The 19,487-nt window shown below is 45.8% G+C and overlaps 1 protein-coding gene across 4 annotated transcripts; it reads left to right on the top strand.

Moving 5' to 3' along the window:
• The first annotated feature begins 11,175 nt into the window (after positions 1-11,175).
• On the top strand, positions 11,176-19,039 carry ALKAL2 (ALK and LTK ligand 2). Of its 4 annotated transcripts, none has more exons than XM_034659983.1 (6): positions 11,176-11,484; positions 12,187-12,473; positions 13,822-13,875; positions 13,955-14,035; positions 16,783-16,848; positions 18,904-19,039. In XM_034659983.1, exons 2-5 carry the CDS (start codon positions 12,221-12,223, stop codon positions 16,845-16,847), a joined length of 453 nt encoding a protein of 150 aa, XP_034515874.1. In that variant the 5' UTR covers positions 11,176-11,484; positions 12,187-12,220; the 3' UTR covers position 16,848; positions 18,904-19,039. The 4 variants fall into 4 exon arrangements, with proteins under 4 accessions (XP_034515874.1, XP_034515876.1, XP_034515877.1 ...); XM_034659985.1 differs by having other exon boundaries at positions 18,907-19,005; XM_034659986.1 differs by having other exon boundaries at positions 18,847-18,904.
• The last annotated feature ends 448 nt before the right edge of the window (positions 19,040-19,487 follow it).

Genomic DNA, 19,487 nt, shown 5'->3' on the forward strand with positions numbered 1-19,487 from the left:
GCAAAAAGAAATACAGTATCATACTGTACTTTTAGATATATTATTAGTGAAAGTTATCCATTAACATAGCACAAAAACTGTTGATCTGTTAAAAAAAAAAAAAAAGAATCAGGAAAATCCTAAGCAGAGGAATGGCTGGCTATGACACCCCAGACTGAAGCCTCATGGCTAGCAGAAAGACTGAAATTGAATGCTAATTAAAGCTCCATTTAACAGGGAGGATAAATTAACAGAGTGGTTACCATAGCAACGAAGGGAGTCTAAGGGATCAGAGTACCCTGCGTTAAAAACAGGTAACATCATGGTTGGTATACTTGTTGAATAAATTTATCTTGACAATTCACTGCACAGATTCTCACCTGATCACTTTGTCTGGGTAGGACTGGGCCACACGGGACCAAAGCATATTTCATAGATTACAGGAAGAAATAAACTAAAATAAAATACCAAATACATATAAGACAGATTAATTTTTGTTGACCACCAAAGAGCACTGAGATTTCCCAGGCAATCTCAGCTTGAAAAGTCATTCATTTCACTGAATGTCAGTGATGACTGACCTCCAGCAGGCCCTGGGGCCTTGGGCGAATTTGCTGGCGAGGCTCGGTCGGGTCAGGCCAACGACAGCTCATCCAGGGGCTTCGAGTGTCACCGTCGCCTTGTGAGACAGGTGTGGGAGGCACAGCCCTTCATCCATCTTTTACGCAGCTGGTCCCCCAGGAACACTGTTAACCACTCAGATGCCCAATTCTTGTTCTGTTTATAAAATAAGCCTATTTACATGGTTACCTTTTAAAATTAGCATAAGGAGCTACGGGGCCGAGTGGAAGGGTACAGGAGCACACGTCAAATGCCTTGAATCTTGGCCTCAAATCTCCTACGTAATAAACTGTGTGATCTTAAGAAACTTTACCTCTCTGAATAAAACCTACAAAGGGAGCGCATGAGACTAGATCAGTAATTTTCAACTTTTATTAAGCAGTGAAACTTCTAAATTTTTTTGCTAAGTGTAAAATTAGGCAGAAGCCCAATTTAAAAATGAAAGCAGAGTTGTTTAAAATTAAGCAAGGGTTAAGGACCTAATATCAGAATGCGCAGACTTCCCTGTAAATCATGGAGCTCCTTGGAGCACTTGAAACGTGGACACTAGTTCCAGGGCCATGTTCTACAATTGACCAATTCACTCAGAAACAAGAGTAACAAACGGAGACTTTCATACAAAGACGTGTCAAGCACAAAAAAAAAGACATGTCTGTAAAATGGAGATGCCTCAGTTCTTGATGAAAGACAGGAAAGGCAAGAGTAAATTGTAATCTACATGGGGAATAACCTAGATTTACATTCACAGTAGCAGCTCCAAGTCACCACGATTCACTGACTGGCAGGCAGGCTGGTTCACTGACACGTCCAAGTAATCTCCGGTAGGGCTAAGTTTGGTTGCGTGCAGCAGGAAGGCCAGGGGCGAAGTGGGGAAGTGTTTTTGCATAAACAAGCAGGCCCCGGTTGCGCACCCACCACGCAGACGGCAAGCCCACGGTGCCACCAAGGTCCCGCTGCTTTTCTGCTTCACACAACCTGGATTTCACTTTTGCTTTAATGGCTTCAACTTGGCGTTTTCCTGGATCATAAGAAATATGTGCATAGCTGCTCACAACTGGGTGTCAGTTAGTAAGAGGCGCAGAATACGCATGAGGCAGGTGCACCAAACAGCTTCTGTCTGACCTTCCGACAGGCTCTGCAAACTTCTCTCCCTATGTCTGCTCCAGTGGACTAAATACAACGCACCTCGTGACCCCTTCTCCAGCTTCCAGCGAGGTCCAGCCAGTGGGAAGCCCAACAGAACATCAGAGGGAGGAAGGAAAATCGGGGTTGGTTACCATCCTTCTGCTCCTTCCCTTAGCAGTCGCCTCAAAGTGATTTGCCTCCCACCAAAAGTCATACCCACCTCATTATTCTCAACTTCACCCTTTTGGGTCTGGCGGCAGGAGAAGTCCCAGGTACAGCAATGGCACTGCAATGTCTCTACAACCTGTCCATAACTTGGGAAATAACCATACCATCAAACTCTCCCCCCTGATTCTAATGATGAATAAGACAGTAAGTAATAGCTGCCTCTAGCAAAGTGTCCCCTATTGACCAACAGGCACCCACACACACTCCTCTTCAATACCTTTACCAAATTCTCACCTGCACGTTGCTTTCAGCTCAAAACCCTCCTGAGGCCCATAAGGCGCCTCCACTCCACTAACTCATTAGCTTAACAGACAAAACCAGCTGCCCTCTCAACATACCCAACCACATCGGTGCAGGAAGAACAGCACGAAAGCACACGATGAACCCCAGTCGGACAGAAGACTCTACCTGGTGATGGTGAGAAAAACCCTCAGTCTGAGGCACCCAACTTGTGACCATGACGAAATGTCCAAAGGAATGACCGGGGTGCTGGACCTAATGTCCAGCCACTGACGAACCCCAGAAGCTACTGCCCTAACGTCTTGTGTGTGTGTGTGGCTGTGCATGTGTATGTCTACGTATTGTGACATGAGATGTGTGTCTGTGTATTTCACATATACACTTTTAAGCTACTTTTGAACTTCCTGTAACTTATTTTAAAAATCATCGCAAAATCATTCATTCTCAACTAGGTCAGCGAGAGTCCGAACACGATATTCTCATCGGTGGTATGGGTTGTCAACCTTGAAAATAAACAGTAGGGGATAAAATGTGTATAGGGTGAAAGATCAGGTGATATTATCCGTACTGAATGTACGATTAAGCTGTGTGTGTTGTAGAATCCTCAGTGGAAACAATGGAGAAGAAAGAAACAAAGAAATATTACATTTGCATTGGACAGAGGGGAGGAGAGTTGATGAGGGTCTTGACCATACCTAGAAATCAACAGACGTTATTTAACATCATCCAATGTATTTAAAATTATGTAAATCAGTGCTTCAAACCTTTACTGGGAACAAGATCTCTGTAAAATGCAGACTCGGAATCTCTAGGTGAGTGGGGTCGGGGGTCTGTACTTCGCGTTTCTAACAGTTCCCAGAGGACGCCAAGTTGGCCGGTGAGTTTAGGGAAGCAAGGACCCCACGGCATGGGCAGCGCTGGCAGGAGCCACTACCCTGTGGGAGTGGAGTCTCGAAGCGAGCGGTCCCTGAGCCCCACGGGAGTGTAAGCAGCATCAGGGTGTGTGTGTTGGGTTAGATCTCCTTGAGACTCGCTAACTTGATCTGACTGATACAAGTCAACAACTTTTGGGACGAACAGTGTGTGCGCAGAGAACGGGTAGCAGTGTAGAAGTAAGTGTCTCCTTCAGAGAAGATTTTCTAGAAAGTGATGATGATGATGATGAGAAAGGCACATCTTTCTTGAGCAACATAAAGGGTTACAGCAGACTTGACAGATTTTTCCAAAACCTCTTGCCCTCACTGCCCAAAGCCCTAGCTCAAGTCTAGCTAGAGTCAGCCTGGTGGTGATGAGGCTTGGAGATGCAGGGTTCCACAGCGGTAAACACAGTATTATGCTTCTCTGCAAATACCACAATGTTCTTATGCAGCTTAGTAGGGCTTCAATATTAGTTTTAAAATAATTATTATAAAAGGAAAAGAAATAGTGAAAATAATTCTAAAATATCCACAAGTGTTCTAAATATCCATGTCTACAGTGACATAAATTTAAATTTACCAAAAAAAAGAAGGAAAAATGAATTTTCCTTATGAAGTGCTTATTTGCTTTAAAAATAAATTAACCACAGGTTCTTTAAATAACAAACATCCTTAGCATATTTAAGATTCAATTCAACTTAAATTTCACCCATATTCTCAGGGATATACATTAGTAATTACAAGCAAATCCTCAGGGTCAAAATATAAAAAATTGAGCCAGTCATTCAGATGGAATTTCTACAGATGCCAAACATTTGGAAGCATCTGAATGATTGATTCCATTTTTCATTTTCATCTAAATGTTTTTGCCTTTTGTAGAGTAGATATTGCTATGGTATATCTCAGTTTCTCAAAATTAAATGCATTTTAAAAGATGGAGGAAATTATAATTACCAACCCCCTACATATGGGACTATTCTTTCACAAACCTGCTAAATGTAAGGGTTCAAATAAAAGTCAAAGATGTAAAGAGCACTTTTACTTCTTGTACATACAAATTATATTGGAAAACAGCTGGGCCCAGCGAAAGCGTTGGGATTGATTTAAATTTATATCCACTATATTCCATCACTCTGTGATTTCAGCTTGCTGACAATAAAAATGGAATTTCTTCATATTGTGATGTGTGCATGAAACTCCTTGTCAGAAATGTTCATCAGGACTTGAGTAATAACACAGTCACAGGAAATAAGAACTGCCAATCCCTTCAGCATCTATCTGTTAAGTTTAGCACAAAAGATCCCTTGAAACGGTGTATTGCTAACACTTCAACTAGAAATGCCTTTAAAATGACACCAGGCAATTCCAGAAATGACTATTTCAATCCAGACCTCCATTAGATTGGTTATATCCTCATTAACATGGTTATTGATAATGTTTGATAACATTTAGTAAGGGCCCTATCTGAAGAAAGTCAGATATCAAAGATTCTGAGTAATGAAAGCTGTACTCACTTTCTGCTATACATATATTTGGATTTTATTTTATAATATAAACACAATATAATATCAATTATTAAAATGTGCCAGGCAGGGTGTGCCTGGGTGGCTCAGTGGACTGGGTGTCCCACTCTTGATTTCAGCTCAGGTCGTGATCTCAGGTTGTGGGATCGAGCCCCGCATCAGACTCTGTGCTGGGCGTGGAGCCTGCTTAAGATTCTCTCTCTCTCTCTCTAAAAAAACAAAAACAAAAAACTGCAAGGCCGTTGAAATATATTTTGATCTTAGTAAAGTCACAGCAATTTAAGGACACAAAAATAAAATGCCCTTTTTAAAGATGGGATCTCTTCTCAAACTCAAATGTTCCGACTCTGTGGGGAGAAAATAATCACCCATTGCCATCTGCCAAAATCCTGCTGTACAAGATATTGTTTAAATCTATCCTGAAACAGTTAGAATAGGCCCCTCCTGTCCCCACTCGGATATCTTCTAATGGGTGTTTTATAACTAGGTACTGATGGCTACAGGTGAAGTAACAACAGTACAGCACATTGTATTATACACGTGAGGGCAAAAGTCATAACCACAGCATTCAGGTTTTCAGTAATGCTCACAAACAGAGGAAAGTCGGGACAACCAGTGAAGGCACATTATGCCCAACTAATGAGCCAGGTGTCCACAGCAGGATGAGGGTGACAACCTATGGCCTTTAGACCCCTTTAGATCTTTAAAGCATTTGAAAAGGAGCCAGTACTCACAATACTAAGTCATTTCCCATTTAGGCATGAAGAAACTGGGCTCAGAGACACCGTCCTGCCCTAGTTCACATGCTGGTGAGCGGGAATGAGAACCCTGGCCAGCGTCTGTGATCCACAGCCACGTCCATGTTCACTCTGTATGCTGCTTTCCCGGAAGAAAGTGGACACTGGTAAAGCTGTCCCTCTGAAGTATGTCTGTCCCCCTCTCATACAGTCTGTTCTTCCTAAACAGGCTCACGGGCTCTGAGGTTCGCACCTTGGACTCTGCACACACGTCTCCCTCTGTCTAGGATGCTCGGCCCCAACCCAACGTGACGTCCCCATCACTACAAACACCCCTTCTGTTACGGAGTCCACACTTCCTACAGGTATATTCTGAGAGAGCTCCGACTGGATTTCGTCTTTATCATTAACAGTCTACCGACCCTACCTTTACTGTATGACCGTATACTTTCCAAGGGGCCGATCCATGCTCAGATTGTCTCTGTAATTCTACAAACATTGGTTTTCAAAAAACAAGTACCCGATAATATCCGTCTAAGTAATGCTCCGCGAGCACCTGTCAGTAAAAATACTTAAAAAGAGTATGCTTGCTCATTTTTTCAACATCATTTACTTTGTACATACGACGTTCCCTACATGATACGAAGCACTGGCGAGGTAATGGTGAACAAGAGGCAGCTCCTGCCTCCCAAAACGTGGTAGTCCACGGAGGGTCCAGAACGGTGACCTGGGACACGTGCAGACACTAAACTGAGTAAGTGGGGCTGCTGCCGTGATGGCGACAAGCACGAGGGGCAAAGCGGGGGGAGATCGGCGGCGTTCCCAGAAGATCTGCCGTCTACGGTGAAATAGGGTGAGTTACTCAATGAAAGCAAGTGGCAGAAGGAAGGGAAGTTGTCTCAGACAAAAAGAGCCGTCTGAATAAAAGTCTTGGGGGCAAGAATTGGTCCTTCCAACATTGCTTAAAGGAAAAGAAAATATCCCAACAAGTACTGTTTTCTGAAGAAAGCGGGTTTCTCTTACACTGATTTAAACCTACCTGTATGCTTGCTGAGGGGCACCCGGCTGATAAGTGGAGCACTGGCAGAGGGGGCACAGGCCACCCCCAGCCCTGGCTCTTACAACCTCCAAGGCCGGAGGCAGAGGACCCAGTGTGGACCTGTAGGTTCTTAGAAAGGGCAGAGCTGGGAGCCTGACAAGATCGATCGGTTAAGTGACTAACTCTTGGTTTCAGCTCAGGTCCTGATCTCAGGGTCCTGGGATTGAGCCCCATGATGGGCTCCCTGCTCAGTGGGGAGTCTGCTTCTCCCTCTGCCACCTCCCCCCACGCTCATGTTCTCTCTCTCTCAAATAATTTTAAAAATCTAAAAAAAAAAAAAAAGTGTGATATTGGAGCCTTAAGGGGTAGGTAAGTGTCACTAAGCTTTAAGACCTCTTCTCTAGCTGGATTTCATAATTAAACCAGTGCCAGGGAACAAGGTCAAGTCCATGCTCCCTTTAAACCTGCCCATTAATGGTCCTATTCCTCTTGGCCACGGGATAAGAAAACTGAGCAAGAGTAAATCAGTCACATTACAGAGCGTCCCAAGCCTTCATCCAGAACATTCGGCTCATATCTCTCCTAGACTTGCACTGCAGTATGGTTTTGCAGATGCAAAAGAGTGTATCAAAAACTGAAAAGGAGGCGGATGGCCTATGTGTCCTTACAATTGTGGGCTTCCTCTACATATGAGAGAAAGAATTTGGTAGAAGGCTGTATTTCATTCATCCAGAATAAACTGCTAGAGAGCCTATGCACATTATACGTATAAGAGATTACACTGAGTACCTTTACACCAGAAAGACTGGTCCTGTCTTCCTAAATGCTTTATATACTTTCTAGCACCTTCCCCGTGTACTAATAATATATTGATAGCAACAATAACAGAACTGATGAAAGTTAAATATTAAGTAACATATCTTTATAGCACATAAAGTTATCCTTCACAAAAGGTAATAGTTTTTCTCTCTAATGGGATCTTAGATTGTTAAATGATCAACATAATTGTTGAACTAATATAATAATTCATTTAAAAACATGTAGCTAATATATATTTATTTTAGAAGTGTTTGAAGGTAGTTAATAGTCCTCTCAAAAAAAAAATTATACCTTCTCAGGAAGAGAGAAAAGTCATTGTAATCGAAACACTGGAGCTTTAGCCGATTTATAAATTGAAAGACAATAACTCGCCCATCTTACAACACAGATCTATACTAAAAGCGGGCTAAACACAACTCTCCCCTTTCTTGTTAGTCTTCGATGATCTAACATGGTTTTCTCAAAAAAGGAAACAACTAAACCAAATCTAGCAAAAGTTACTTTTGCCAATAATGCTTAAAATATAGTGTTGCTAACTTACCTCTTTCGGACCCTTCATAATAGAAAGTTGTTCACTAACGTACGGAATTAAATTATGTAAGATGAATATATCACCTCTTCTTGCACGAAAACAGATGATGAAACTCATAGTGACTATTTTAGTGAATTAATTCACTTCAGCGCTTTGAAGAAATACTGCATTTTTTGTTTTCTGACTTTTTTGGTAACGATCAGAATTATACAGCTTTAGACTTCAGAGACCATGTAGTTCAACTGCCCTATTTTATAGGGAAGAAGTGGAGAGCCTAAGCCATTTGTCAAATATAACTTTATATTTTCACGTAAGCCAGTTTACATATACTTTGCTTTGCATTAACCAGTACAGACAATTAATTTAGCTGATCAGAAAGTGTTAACAATGGATACATAAACCATATTTCAGGTGACTGGAGAACTCCGAGGCGTTCTTCCTGACAATACCATAAACTGAACAGCTCAGGAGAGATTATAATTCAGTGCACTTTTTTATTTAGTTGAGAAAGTCTATAAAATGGTTTATACAAAATGAGTGGCTCCTGAAATCATTTCCGTACAGAGCTTTGCAAAAATGAATGAATTAAAACATGCTGGTCTGATTCCTAATTGCCAGCTCTCATGAAACTGAGCACTGACCAAGCACTAGTTTTGTTGCTGTTGTTCACGCGTGTAAGCATCTGACGAGCTGGGCTAACATACTGGCATATACTATTGGGTGGTAGAATGGAGTCATTCAAAAAATCCGTTTGTCTGTCCTATTAAAAACCACAAAAGAGAAAAAGGACAATATTAATTACTAGTAAGGTCTCCTTGGTTGGTAGAATTTGGAGAGGGGGGAATACTTCTAATTGGTATTTTTTAGAAAAACCTAATTTAAAAAATTAACTTTTAAAATTAATTTCTTATTTTTAATTGAAGTACAGTTGCCATATAATATTAGTTTCAGGTGTACAACATAGTGATTTAACATGACATGCATTAGAAAATGTTCACCGTAAGTGTAGTTACCATCTGTCACCATACAAATTATTACAATATGATCGACAGTACTTCCTATGTTGTGCTTTTCATCCCTGCGACTTATTTATTTTATAACAGGAGCTTTGTACCTCTTAATCCTCTTCATTGATTTCATCTGATTTTGTAAAACAGTATTTAAAAGGAAAGACTCTATGTAAACTTAATATGTGATTAGGCTAAATTCTTGTGGGTTGGTTTTTTTTTTTTTTACTATAGCAATATTTTTTATTTCCGAAAGCAATTTTTACACCAAAATGTTTAAGGACAGAAGCTCCCCGTGCTCCTTCTATTGGGTGGGAAAGAGGCTCCTGAACCCCTGGGCCACTGCGGGGCGCCCACAGTGGGAGGCTTTTGTCACTAGGGGGCGCTCCCGCAAAAGAAGCTCACCCCACCTTGGGGGAAAAGGGAAAAAGGAAAAAATCCTACTTCACCTGCCTAAGAACTGTCTGATAAGAATTCCCCCCCCCCTTTTTTTGGAGTATATCTTAACAGAAACGCTCACATTTCAGTCATATTGTCTGCCAAAAGAAGTGCTCACTGAGAAATAAACCCATTTCCTTTTACAGAGAACAGAGTATAAACACATCCCCCCAAAAGTTGTGGGGAGGGGATTTAGACGATCACATTTTAGTATCTTCTGTCTCTATTCTATTTACTCCAGCCCTACTTTGACAAACTCACTTTGTGTTCCCGAGGAAAGGGAGACAGAGACAGAGAGAGACCGAGACAGAGAGACCGAGACACAGAGAGACAGAAGAGAGACAGAGAGACAAGCCAGAGACAGGGAGACAGAGCAGAGACAGAGAGACAGAGACAGAAACAGAGACAGAGAGAGACTGAGACAGAGAGATAGAGACAGAGAGACACAGAGAGACAGAGCAGAGACAGAGAGACAAGGCAGAGACAGGGAGACAGAGAAGAGACAGAGAGACAGAGATGGAAACAGAGAGCAGATACAGAGAGACAGAGAGAGAAACAGAGACATTGAGAGACAGAGACAGAACCAGAGAGCAGAGACAGAGAGACAGAGATGGAAACAGCAGAGATAGAGACACAGAGAGATGGAAACAGAGCATATAGAGACACAGAGACGGACACAGAGAGAGCAGACAGAGAGACAGAGACTGAGACAGAGAGGCAGAGATGGAAACAGAGCAGATAGAGACACAGAGACAGACACAGAGACAGAGCAGAGACAGAGAGACAGAGACTGAGACAGAGCAGAGACAGAGAGAAACACAGACAAAGAGATACAGATTGAGAGAGTTCTTCCTTGGGGGTTCCTGCCCCTGGGAACCCCAGGCCTGGCTCAGGGGTCCGCACCGCTCGCCCAGGGCGTCTCTGCCCAGGGACCCTGTGTGCTGGTCCTTCTAAGGGTGGAGGCTTTTAATTCCTGCACGCACCCTCCCTTCTGGTATTGTACTGAGAACACCTTTCCCCATCAGATCGCTGACTTGGAGGATGTCCAGCTCTTGCCCAGAAAGTGCCAATAAAATGGGAAAGCACGCAATTGATTGATAATACATTTTACAAGAAAAAAAATTAAAGGAGATAAACTGTTGAAGCCTCACAAATGTGCCTGCCTGCATCCAAAGAACCCAAACTTTCAGAAAGACTAGGCCTGGAGGGGGTGCCCCAGGAGGTCTCCTGCGGACGTTTCTGAGGAAGGCGAGCGAGCCACCAGCCCCCACAACCCGGAGTGCGGACCGCACTGTCCCCTGCGGGAGGGGCTTCGGCTCGACCTTCCGCGTGGATTGGGGGGATGAGCGTGTTGAGGAGGGGGCTGTCACGTGTCCTGCCAGGTAACTGTGTGCATCCCGAGGTTACCAGAGCTTTGCCCATGTCCTACCCTGAACCCAGGCCCCTGCCCTGGGGGCTGCCCGGCCTCGGGGACCTGGCCTGCTGCTCCAGGCCGTGGGGCGGTGCAGACCTCTTGGGGTCCTGAGAGTGGCCCCCAGCCACGCCGGAAGATTCCTCCAAAAAGGATAGACTCTAATTGACTTATTAAATGTCGAGGCAATCAGGCAGCTCCTTTTTTAATAGCCCAAGATCTACATTTAGACAAAAACAGATCTGAGTTCCTGGTAAAGGCGTTTCTTCTCATCCTGTCACAAGTGACAGGAACGGAGGGAAACAGACTGAGGGAGAGAAGGGGGAGGGGAAGACGAAGGGGAGGGAGGCGAGGGACGGGGGAGGGGAAGAGGGGAGAGATGGGGTAGGGAGAGAGGGGAGGGAGCCGGAGGAGATGACGAAGGAGGAGATGGGGGAGGGGAGGAGATGGGGCAGAGGGAAGAGAGGACGGGGTAGAGAGGAGGGAGGGGGAGGGAAGAGGGGGAGACAGACGGGGGTAGGGAGAGATGGGAGGAGATGGGGGGGGTGTCTGACGAAGATCCGCACAGTGGTACGAACACTTCAGCGGCTTCTAATTAAAGCCCCGCGCGGAGCCCTCGGGGACCGGCCTGACGTCGGCGGGCGCGGGGATAAGAAGCGGCCGCGGTAGGAGCGCAGCCCAGGCAGCCGCGCGTCCGGCGCTCCGAGCGGCCGAGCCACCGCGTCTCCATCCCCGCGCGTCCTGTGCGCTCCGCACGCCGGGTCCCCGCGGGGCATGGAGTAGCGGGGCGCGCGGCGGCTCCGGGACGCGGGGACAGGCGCCGGGACAGAAGCCGAAGGACGCCCGCGGCTCCGGGACACGGGGACAGGTAATCTGGCCGGGCTGCGACGCGCAGGTGGCCCCACGGGCGGCGCCGGGCAGGTGTGGGCCGGGCTCCCTCCCCTCCCCGATGGCGGGGGGTTTCCAAAACAGGGCACCGCGGGCGGCCGGAGCGAGGGTCCCGGGGCGGAGGGCCTTTTGGGAACACGCGGCGGGAGGAGGGGGCGACCACCACACAAAGGCGTTGCTGCAAACTTGAGCGCAGCCGCTCGGGCGGGGCGCGCGGCCCCCACTCACCGGAGAGCGCCACGCTGCCCGGTCGGGAGGAGATAGGTGCGCGGGCAGGACCCTCCTAGCGTCCTCCAGCCTTCCTGGACGGGTGGGCGCGCGGCCGCCCCGCCGGCGGAGTAGGCGCCGCAGCGCCGCTTGGCTTTAGAGGTTAAGAAAGTTGTGCCGACGCCGTGCGCTGCGAAACGCAGGCGGATGTGCCATTCCTCCGAAAGTTGGGAGGGCCGGCGCGGGGGCGGGACGCGGGCGGGAGGAGGCGCGCAGAGGAGGGCGGCGGCGCCCGAGGCGAGGCTCTCGGCATCACCGCAGCGGGACCTCCCCGGGTCCCGGGGACACCGCGTCCCAGCCTCCGCCGCCGGCCCCTCATCCGCCCGGGGTTGCGAGGGGCCGCGGTCTCAGTGGGAGAGCCTCGCCTCGCCTCCGCCAGCACCCGCCGACTTTCTTTCCCGGTCTCCCCCTCCAGCGAGCCGAGCTCCCTCCGGCCGAGCGAGCGCACGATGCGCGGGCCTGGGCGCCCCCTCCTCCTGGGGCTGCTGCTAGTGCTGGGGGCGGCGGGGCCCGGAGTCGCCGAGCCCCGGGAGGCGGCCGACAGACAGACCCTGCTGCGGCTCATCGTGGAGATCCTCCAGGAGCTCAAGAAGTACCATTCGGGCGAGTCGAAGAGGCTGCCGCTCTCGGGCCAGCACGACTACACTCTGGGCCGCCGGGAGGCGTCGGACTACCCGGTTTATCCCGAGGAGCAGAGAGTGGGTGAGTGCCCTTGCCTCGGGCTTGCGGACCGAGTGACCTGCCTCCGACGGTTCCCTGGGTGTGTGCAGTGTAGACGGAACGTCTCAGGAGACACTAGAACTCGTGTTTGCTTGGAAATAGAATGGTCTTTGAGAAAATATACATATTTTTAACAAGATAAAACCATTTCGAGTGTTTGAAAAAAAAACTAGGCATTTTTTTTTTAAAGAAGAAAACAGGAGGTCGGTCAATGATGCCGCCTCGCGTATAAATGTCCCTACTCCACTTCTAAGACACGTGAGTTGTTACCTAGGTTGGGAGCTTTGGCACAGAACTGTCATCTGTTATTTAGGAAATGGAAATATTTTCAGCAAAGCACTTTCAACTGAGACAGAAACGTTTCAGAGCCACCCCTCCACCCCCCTCTGCCAATGGCAGAGCCTTCCCAGAGTGGGTGCCCCATGGGAAATTTCCAAAGAAAGCAGGCAAGCTTTTAATGCTTTCATGACACAATTAGGTCAAATGTGATAAGGTCAATTTCATACAGACTGACATTCAAGAGATGTCTAAGCCTTGCAAGTGAAGAGGTCCACAAGAAACCGCTCCGTCCTCAGATGAGGGCTACGGTTGGTAAAACAAAGTGCCATCACATGCAATCACAGCAAAAGTTACTATCCAAAACAAGGGAGTGAAAAATGGTTACAGGTGACCGTAAAAAAGCAAAACAAGGCCTGGAGTTGGAAAGAATGTCAGTGGGACCATTGCTAGTTCCCAAGTAAAAGCTGAGTGCTGTCTTTCTCTGGGAATTGTGCTTTAATCTTATAAACCAGGTGAATATCTACTTCCATGCATTTACACCAGCCCTCATAACAGTGGTTTTGAAGGCATTTAACCCTTTTGATAAATATATACCTAGAAAAAAAGTCTTATAACAAGTTTTGTTTGTTTGAAGGATTGGGTCTTCATTCTAGAACTTTGAGAGCTTGTGGTATTTGATTACCAAGCTGTCCAAAATGAAAATGTCTAGAAGTGATTTATATACGGGAAGCTACCATCAACAGACACCCCTCTTCACCCTTACATAACTTACGGTCTCTGTCTTTACACTCGTGGCAGAGACAAGACAAGTAATGTTGAAGCTTTGTGAATAGCTCATACTTTATCTGAAGAAAACTGTGACCCTGATTCCAAGTCTTCGCATTATGTCGTGTACAGTAATCAAGGGGGCTCCAATCTGTTTTATTTAGTGCTATGTAACATGGATAACAAAGAGGTTCCAATAACTTTTCTTCAACATTCACTTAGATCACATGAAAAAACAAAGGTTCTTTCAAGCAATGCGATAATCAGCCTCTTTCCCTTCAAACAGAAATTGTTCCTCGGGATCTGAGGATGAAGGACAAGTTTCTAAAACATCTTACAGGTAAGTGCCCTCGTCCCTTTACCTGTGCCCAGTTCTGGCATCCTGCAAGTCCTCACAATCTGCTTCTTCCATGTTCCAGGTCCTCTTTATTTCAGTCCAAAGTGCAGCAAGCACTTTCACAGACTTTACCACAACACCAGAGACTGCACCATCCCTGCATGTAAGTGACAGAATCCTGATTGCTTTGGGAAGACCGGCACATATCGATGTGTTTCTCGTGTCCTTCCACGCCACCTTCTAAATCTCCTCTTTGCTAATATATATTCCCTCTTAGCTATGGAGTTAAGGGTTAGGGTGACCAGACCATAGAAGAGGGTGACTGCATTCTATAGCAGCTCGTGCCAAATGGAAAATTATTTACATTCACTGGAATTAATCAACTCTTGGAATGGGCTGAACTCTTCCATTCACATTCTTGTTGTGTTTATGGATTCTGGCATGATGTCTATATTTGTATCTATGCAATATGACAAACAAACGTTAAGAGTGAGTTGCTAGGATGACTGCCGTGGTGTTGCGTGCTCTGGAGTAGAGACAGTCTGTGGACCAGGGCCCCCCCACCCTGACTGGACGCTGCTCTTCAGTAACCCAGAAACACGGAGCTCCCTCTCGGTCTACGGCTCAGCAATAGCTTTCTGATTGTATCTGAAAGAAAAGGTATTTCATTCCCCCAAAAATGGTCACTAGTGCTCTTCAGAAAACATGTACTGATGACAAGTGGCTTATTAGCTAGAGTGGCATCAGTTAAGGCCCTACACCAATTTTCTTCGTAGGGACTACAGCTTTCATTTCATATGAGGCTCGCAGGAGAAAGGTGGTGCAGACACCCCGTGTGTCTTCGTAGCTGCCTTCAGAGACCATCCAGACCAGACTTCCCTGCCCTGCCTCCAAAAACGAAAAGTAAAAAAAACAAGCCACTTTGTATGGAAGTTCTTCCGCTTAGGCAGTAAGGTTGCCCCAGATAATCGCAGCGGCCGTGCGTGGAGCTCCTTGTCCAGACGCGTTGAGGAAGCTGGCCGAAGCCGGCGGTAAGACGGGGAGCACCACCTTCTGCAGGGAGCGGGGGTGCCCCGCGTGAAGGCCCTCGGGCTCTCACCGCTGCCAGGGCTCAGCCACGGCGAGCTGCACACCTGTCCCACAGAGCTTGGATTCTTATTTTTCAAGCACTGGCTGCTTTGGTCCATCCTCCCATCCATGCCCTATGCTCCTGGCACGTCCCCTCTCCCCCTTCCTCCCTCTGAAATGGAATCGCCTTCTGTTTGACAGTTATTCATTATTCCATGGGCCAGAGAACCTTCTCATTTTTATTGCTGAAATGTGTATTTTTAACTGCCATCTTACAATAATAGGATCGCAGATTCTGAATTTGATCTCTGGGGTCATTACTTCTACTAATCTTCTCATATATGGATGAGGAAACAGACAACATGCTTAAATTCCTTGTGCCCTGACACACAGACACCACACACTCGACCCTGCCAACCCTTCCCCAGGACACCATGAGTGCCCACACTCACTGCCTCCTTTGCTCAGAGTAACTCAGCCACATGCCACCCAGATCCCTGCTCACCCGTTATGGGAGGTGGCCATCAGGGTCCATCACAGTTCCCCTCGGGCCTGGGAGACATGAAGCCCACAGCTGTGTGCACTGGGTGAGTGGCTACTTACACTTTACCCATATGGAGGTGGAGAGCCAAAGCTGGGCCACTTCTGTGTTGCTTCAGGCTGTAGGAAAGAAAACGAGAACCCTGGGAGGTCAGGACTGAAAGGAACCAGAGCCTTCTAACTCAAAGTGTGGTCCCAAGGGCAGCTCTTCAGAGTCTCCCCAGACCACCTTCACAAGACGCCCAGATGACGTTAGGGCTGGAGAGCATGTGGGTGGGGTGGGATGGTGGTCAACTTCACGGTCTCTAGATGTGCTGCAAATGCAAGTATTTACCTTGAACTCACACAACACTGCATCCACACGTACTCTATCTAGGAAAACTGCCTCCTAAAATATTTGGTGCAACTGGGGAAGAGGGGAAAAATGCCAGGAATCCAGACGACCCAGCCTCCAGCTGTTAGACTTTCCCCTTTGAACACAAACTATTACATCATCGAAATATTTAGGAGCTGCATTTTTAGGGGTTAGCGGCTTGTCCGACATATTGTGCAAATTCATTGTTGTCAATTTACTCATTCATCCAGAATTTCAGTTAAGAGCATGAATTCTTCCATTCTTAAGTAGGATTTTGAGACTCTCGAGAAGTGAACTTTAGTAATTTATAAACTGCTGTCGCTTTCCACAGAACTTCAAACTGAGGAAATCCTTTATGGCCACGATCACCAAACCTCACTTGTTTCTCTGAGGTTAGCACCTATGGAATAATTTAATAGGAAATTAGGTGAGATATCAAAGAAAACCTGTCTGTACTCAGAAATTAGCTTATTGCTTCCTTTCACCATCCAAACCAGGTCTTTCTTCTCTGTTACTTGTTGACCCACTTTCTTTACATTGTTATGCATAGGGTTTTGTGTATGATCGACCCAAGTGAGGATCCAGCCTGCAGTGCCCTGGAAGTTAAGTCACACAGGGCACAGGAGACTGTCTGCTAGGGAGCAAAACCAAAGTCGTTTTGACGAGCGTGAGGAGCCGCTGGGAAAAGAAAATGGGCAGGAGAAGATCCTGCATCTGCCCCTCCCTGCAGCCTCCAGTCCCGTTCTTTATCTTCTGCCAGGTGACACGAAAGCCCCTCAAGTACCGTAAATTATTACGTCAACAACTGAAAGCTCAGGAGTTCAGATGACAGTCCCCACATCATTTCCAGGGAATTCAGAATATTTAAAGAAATAAATGGCTTTAGCAGTTGATATTAGGAGTTGTTGATGTCACTGACAAGGGTCCACGATTTATTTTCACCACAGACTATAAAAGATGTGCCCGGCTTCTTACCCGGCTGGCTGTCAGTCCAATGTGCATGGAGGGATAAGGTAAGCTGACCACAGCCTCGCTGGCACACACACCAAAGACCCAAATCCCGTTTGTGACATGAAAAATTCATGGGAGTTAGAAATACTCACTCTTTCACTAAAGTAGCCTTACTTTGAATAAGGTTAACGTAACACTCAAAATATCTCCAAATATTGGCCATCAAGAAAAGGTACCCAGGCAGCTGGGTGAATATTCTGGTGAGCACTCAGTTGGAAGAGTGTGTGTTAATTTGAAACACAGCCCATTAGTGGACTAATTTCGGCACATGACTTAGTGCATAAATTAGGATACATATCTAAAATCATGCCTGTTCACTTTTAGGGTTTCACTCATTCATTTACACTCAAAAATGAGTATATGACTAACCATATCCATGCAACTTTTATAGACATATCTGGCTAATGTTTGAGTTGGAATCTATCATTATGCCAGGAAGCTTATAAGGAACAGCTAAGAATAGCTATGCTCTCTCTGTTTCTATCAGTTATGTTTCCACAGCCTCCAATGGCAAAATATAAATGCACATGGAGAGTTTATGAACTCAGTTTTTAGCCTTGCCTCTTGAGGGCTGGTGAGCAACATGTAACACCAACTATCAGCCATACTGATGGTGGAAAGGTTTTATTTTCCTGACACAAATGCCATGGATTTCAGTCACAAAACGGTAATTTCGTAATCTATTTACGATGGGTCTTGTGTGTGCTGGGCACTGCCAGAGGCCACGTTTACCCCCACAAATAAGATATGCTTCTGGTCCTTGACGGCTGTCCGGGAATATTAAGAAAGGGGATATGATACTGTGTGCACCGTGGTTACCCTCTTCGTCTCGTGTGAGTGGAGGTGGCAGTCGTGTTCTTTCTCACACAGACATGCCCGTTGTGGGAAAGCCTGTGAGATAAAGGTCTAGACAGTGCAGAGGGGGCTGAGCCAAACCCTGGCAGCCGTCTGGCCATGCAGGTACAGCCAGCGCCTTCGTGGGCGCCGTCTTCTCCCCGCCGGAGTCCCACTGATGATGAGAGAAACAACATGGCAGTTCAGTGAAGCATGTGGTTAAGTGCAGGATTACGAGACCACATCCTTGAAGGTTCACAGGAACTTGTAGGGCACTTTTTATGTGGGGGAAGTACAAGCATGGCTTTTAATGCCAAAGCTGAGAAATGCACACAGAAGAAAAGACTTTTTAAAGCAATGAATGGATTCTCCTAAGTCTCTCAAGGTGATATGCTACAGGAGATGGGAATGTTATTTTTCTTAAGCATTCCTTCATAGTTAAAGCACTGTTTCCAGATATGAACCAGGCACATCCTCGGAAAACAACTTCCATTTGCTTACAGGAAGGAAGACCAAATGCCCTGTGCTCCTCTCCACCGAAACAACTCCTCCCTGTCTCACTAACTCGTCTCCAGCCAAAGAGAAACTAGATTCCCAGCTACTCCCCCTCGTCAGAGATACTCCAGACCTCTCACACACATTACTTCATTACCTCCATCTGCAGCTAAGTTAAGTTAGAGGCCTGAGCTCTGGAATGTATTTCCAAAGAAATGGAGTTTTGAGTAACAAGGACCTAGTTCAGTCCACAAAATGCGGCTTAAGTTTAGTAACCCTGGAGCTTACCATTATTTTTAAAATTAATGAACACTGTACCAGTGATTTGGGTAAACTGCATGGGGTGCTAGAAAAAAGGGTTTATTCTTGGTTTTTAGTTTTGTAAATGCTCATGCAGATGGAGGCATGAGGGCCAATGAGCGGTTTCTCAGGACTGCCAGACTGTCAATCACTATGGTCCGAATTAGAGGACTTCACAACACACGTCAGGTGTGCGGGCTGTTCTTTAGACTTTAATAAGCATTCAGTTGTACCGATGATGTTTTTCATTCCTTTAGCATAGTAGGCATGTAACAACTGTAGAACTTGGTTATTTCCACAATAAAACAGACAACTTTTTGGAACATAGAGAAATACACATGCAGACTATGATCCCTTGTGTTTTCAAACAGATTATCATTTGATGATAAGAAAGTGTGAAGTTATATGAAACCAAATGTGTTTTTCAGCAGTGAGCAGAGCTGCAAAGGACCAACAGCCCACGAACCATGAGAAGTGCCTTGGAAATCAACAGAGAACAGAACCTGCTACCTTCACGAACACATCCCCTTGTGAACAAGAGATTTATTTTTGCAGACAGACTCTTCCATAATTCCTTTAACTTGAGTTTTGTATGTTGTTGACACTGTTGGCAGACACATATTCAGTAAATCAGCGTACCTGACGGTAACACTTGCCATTCGTGATTTTGGGGGTAAAAGTGAATGCTCCACATTCGATGTGTAGTGCTATAAAATGACAGACAAAGCTGTTTCATTCTCCTGATTAGGCGAAATCTCAGAGTATTTCTTTAGAAACATAAATAGAATCTGAAACTATATTTTCATATAGCATATGGTATGATTTAATATTTTTGTTACTTTTACAATTAAATTCCCAGAGTATTATTTGGAACTGCATGAAGGAAAAAAAAAAAAACTTGTCATGATTTGGAGACAGTGGAGTGTAAGTCTGTGAACATATCCAGGCTAATTTCATTTGTCCTTTTGTATCATAAATGTAAGATAGTATCCAGATATTGTGCAATATGTAA

The sequence above is a fragment of the Ailuropoda melanoleuca genome, chromosome 4 (assembly GCF_002007445.2).
Source record: "Ailuropoda melanoleuca isolate Jingjing chromosome 4, ASM200744v2, whole genome shotgun sequence".
In the NCBI taxonomy this organism is placed as follows: domain Eukaryota; kingdom Metazoa; phylum Chordata; class Mammalia; order Carnivora; family Ursidae; genus Ailuropoda; species Ailuropoda melanoleuca.

Bases quoted from the DNA above. Each gene is read 5' to 3' on its own strand.
- ALKAL2 (XM_034659983.1), top strand. From the start codon at position 12,221: ATGCGCGGGCCTGGGCGCCCCCTCCTCCTGGGGCTGCTGCTAGTGCTG. The intron at 13,876-13,954 runs GTAAGTGCCCTC...TCCATGTTCCAG, and splicing joins GTTTCTAAAACATCTTACAG to GTCCTCTTTATTTCAGTCCA. The intron at 14,036-16,782 runs GTAAGTGACAGA...TTTTCACCACAG, and splicing joins AGACTGCACCATCCCTGCAT to ACTATAAAAGATGTGCCCGG.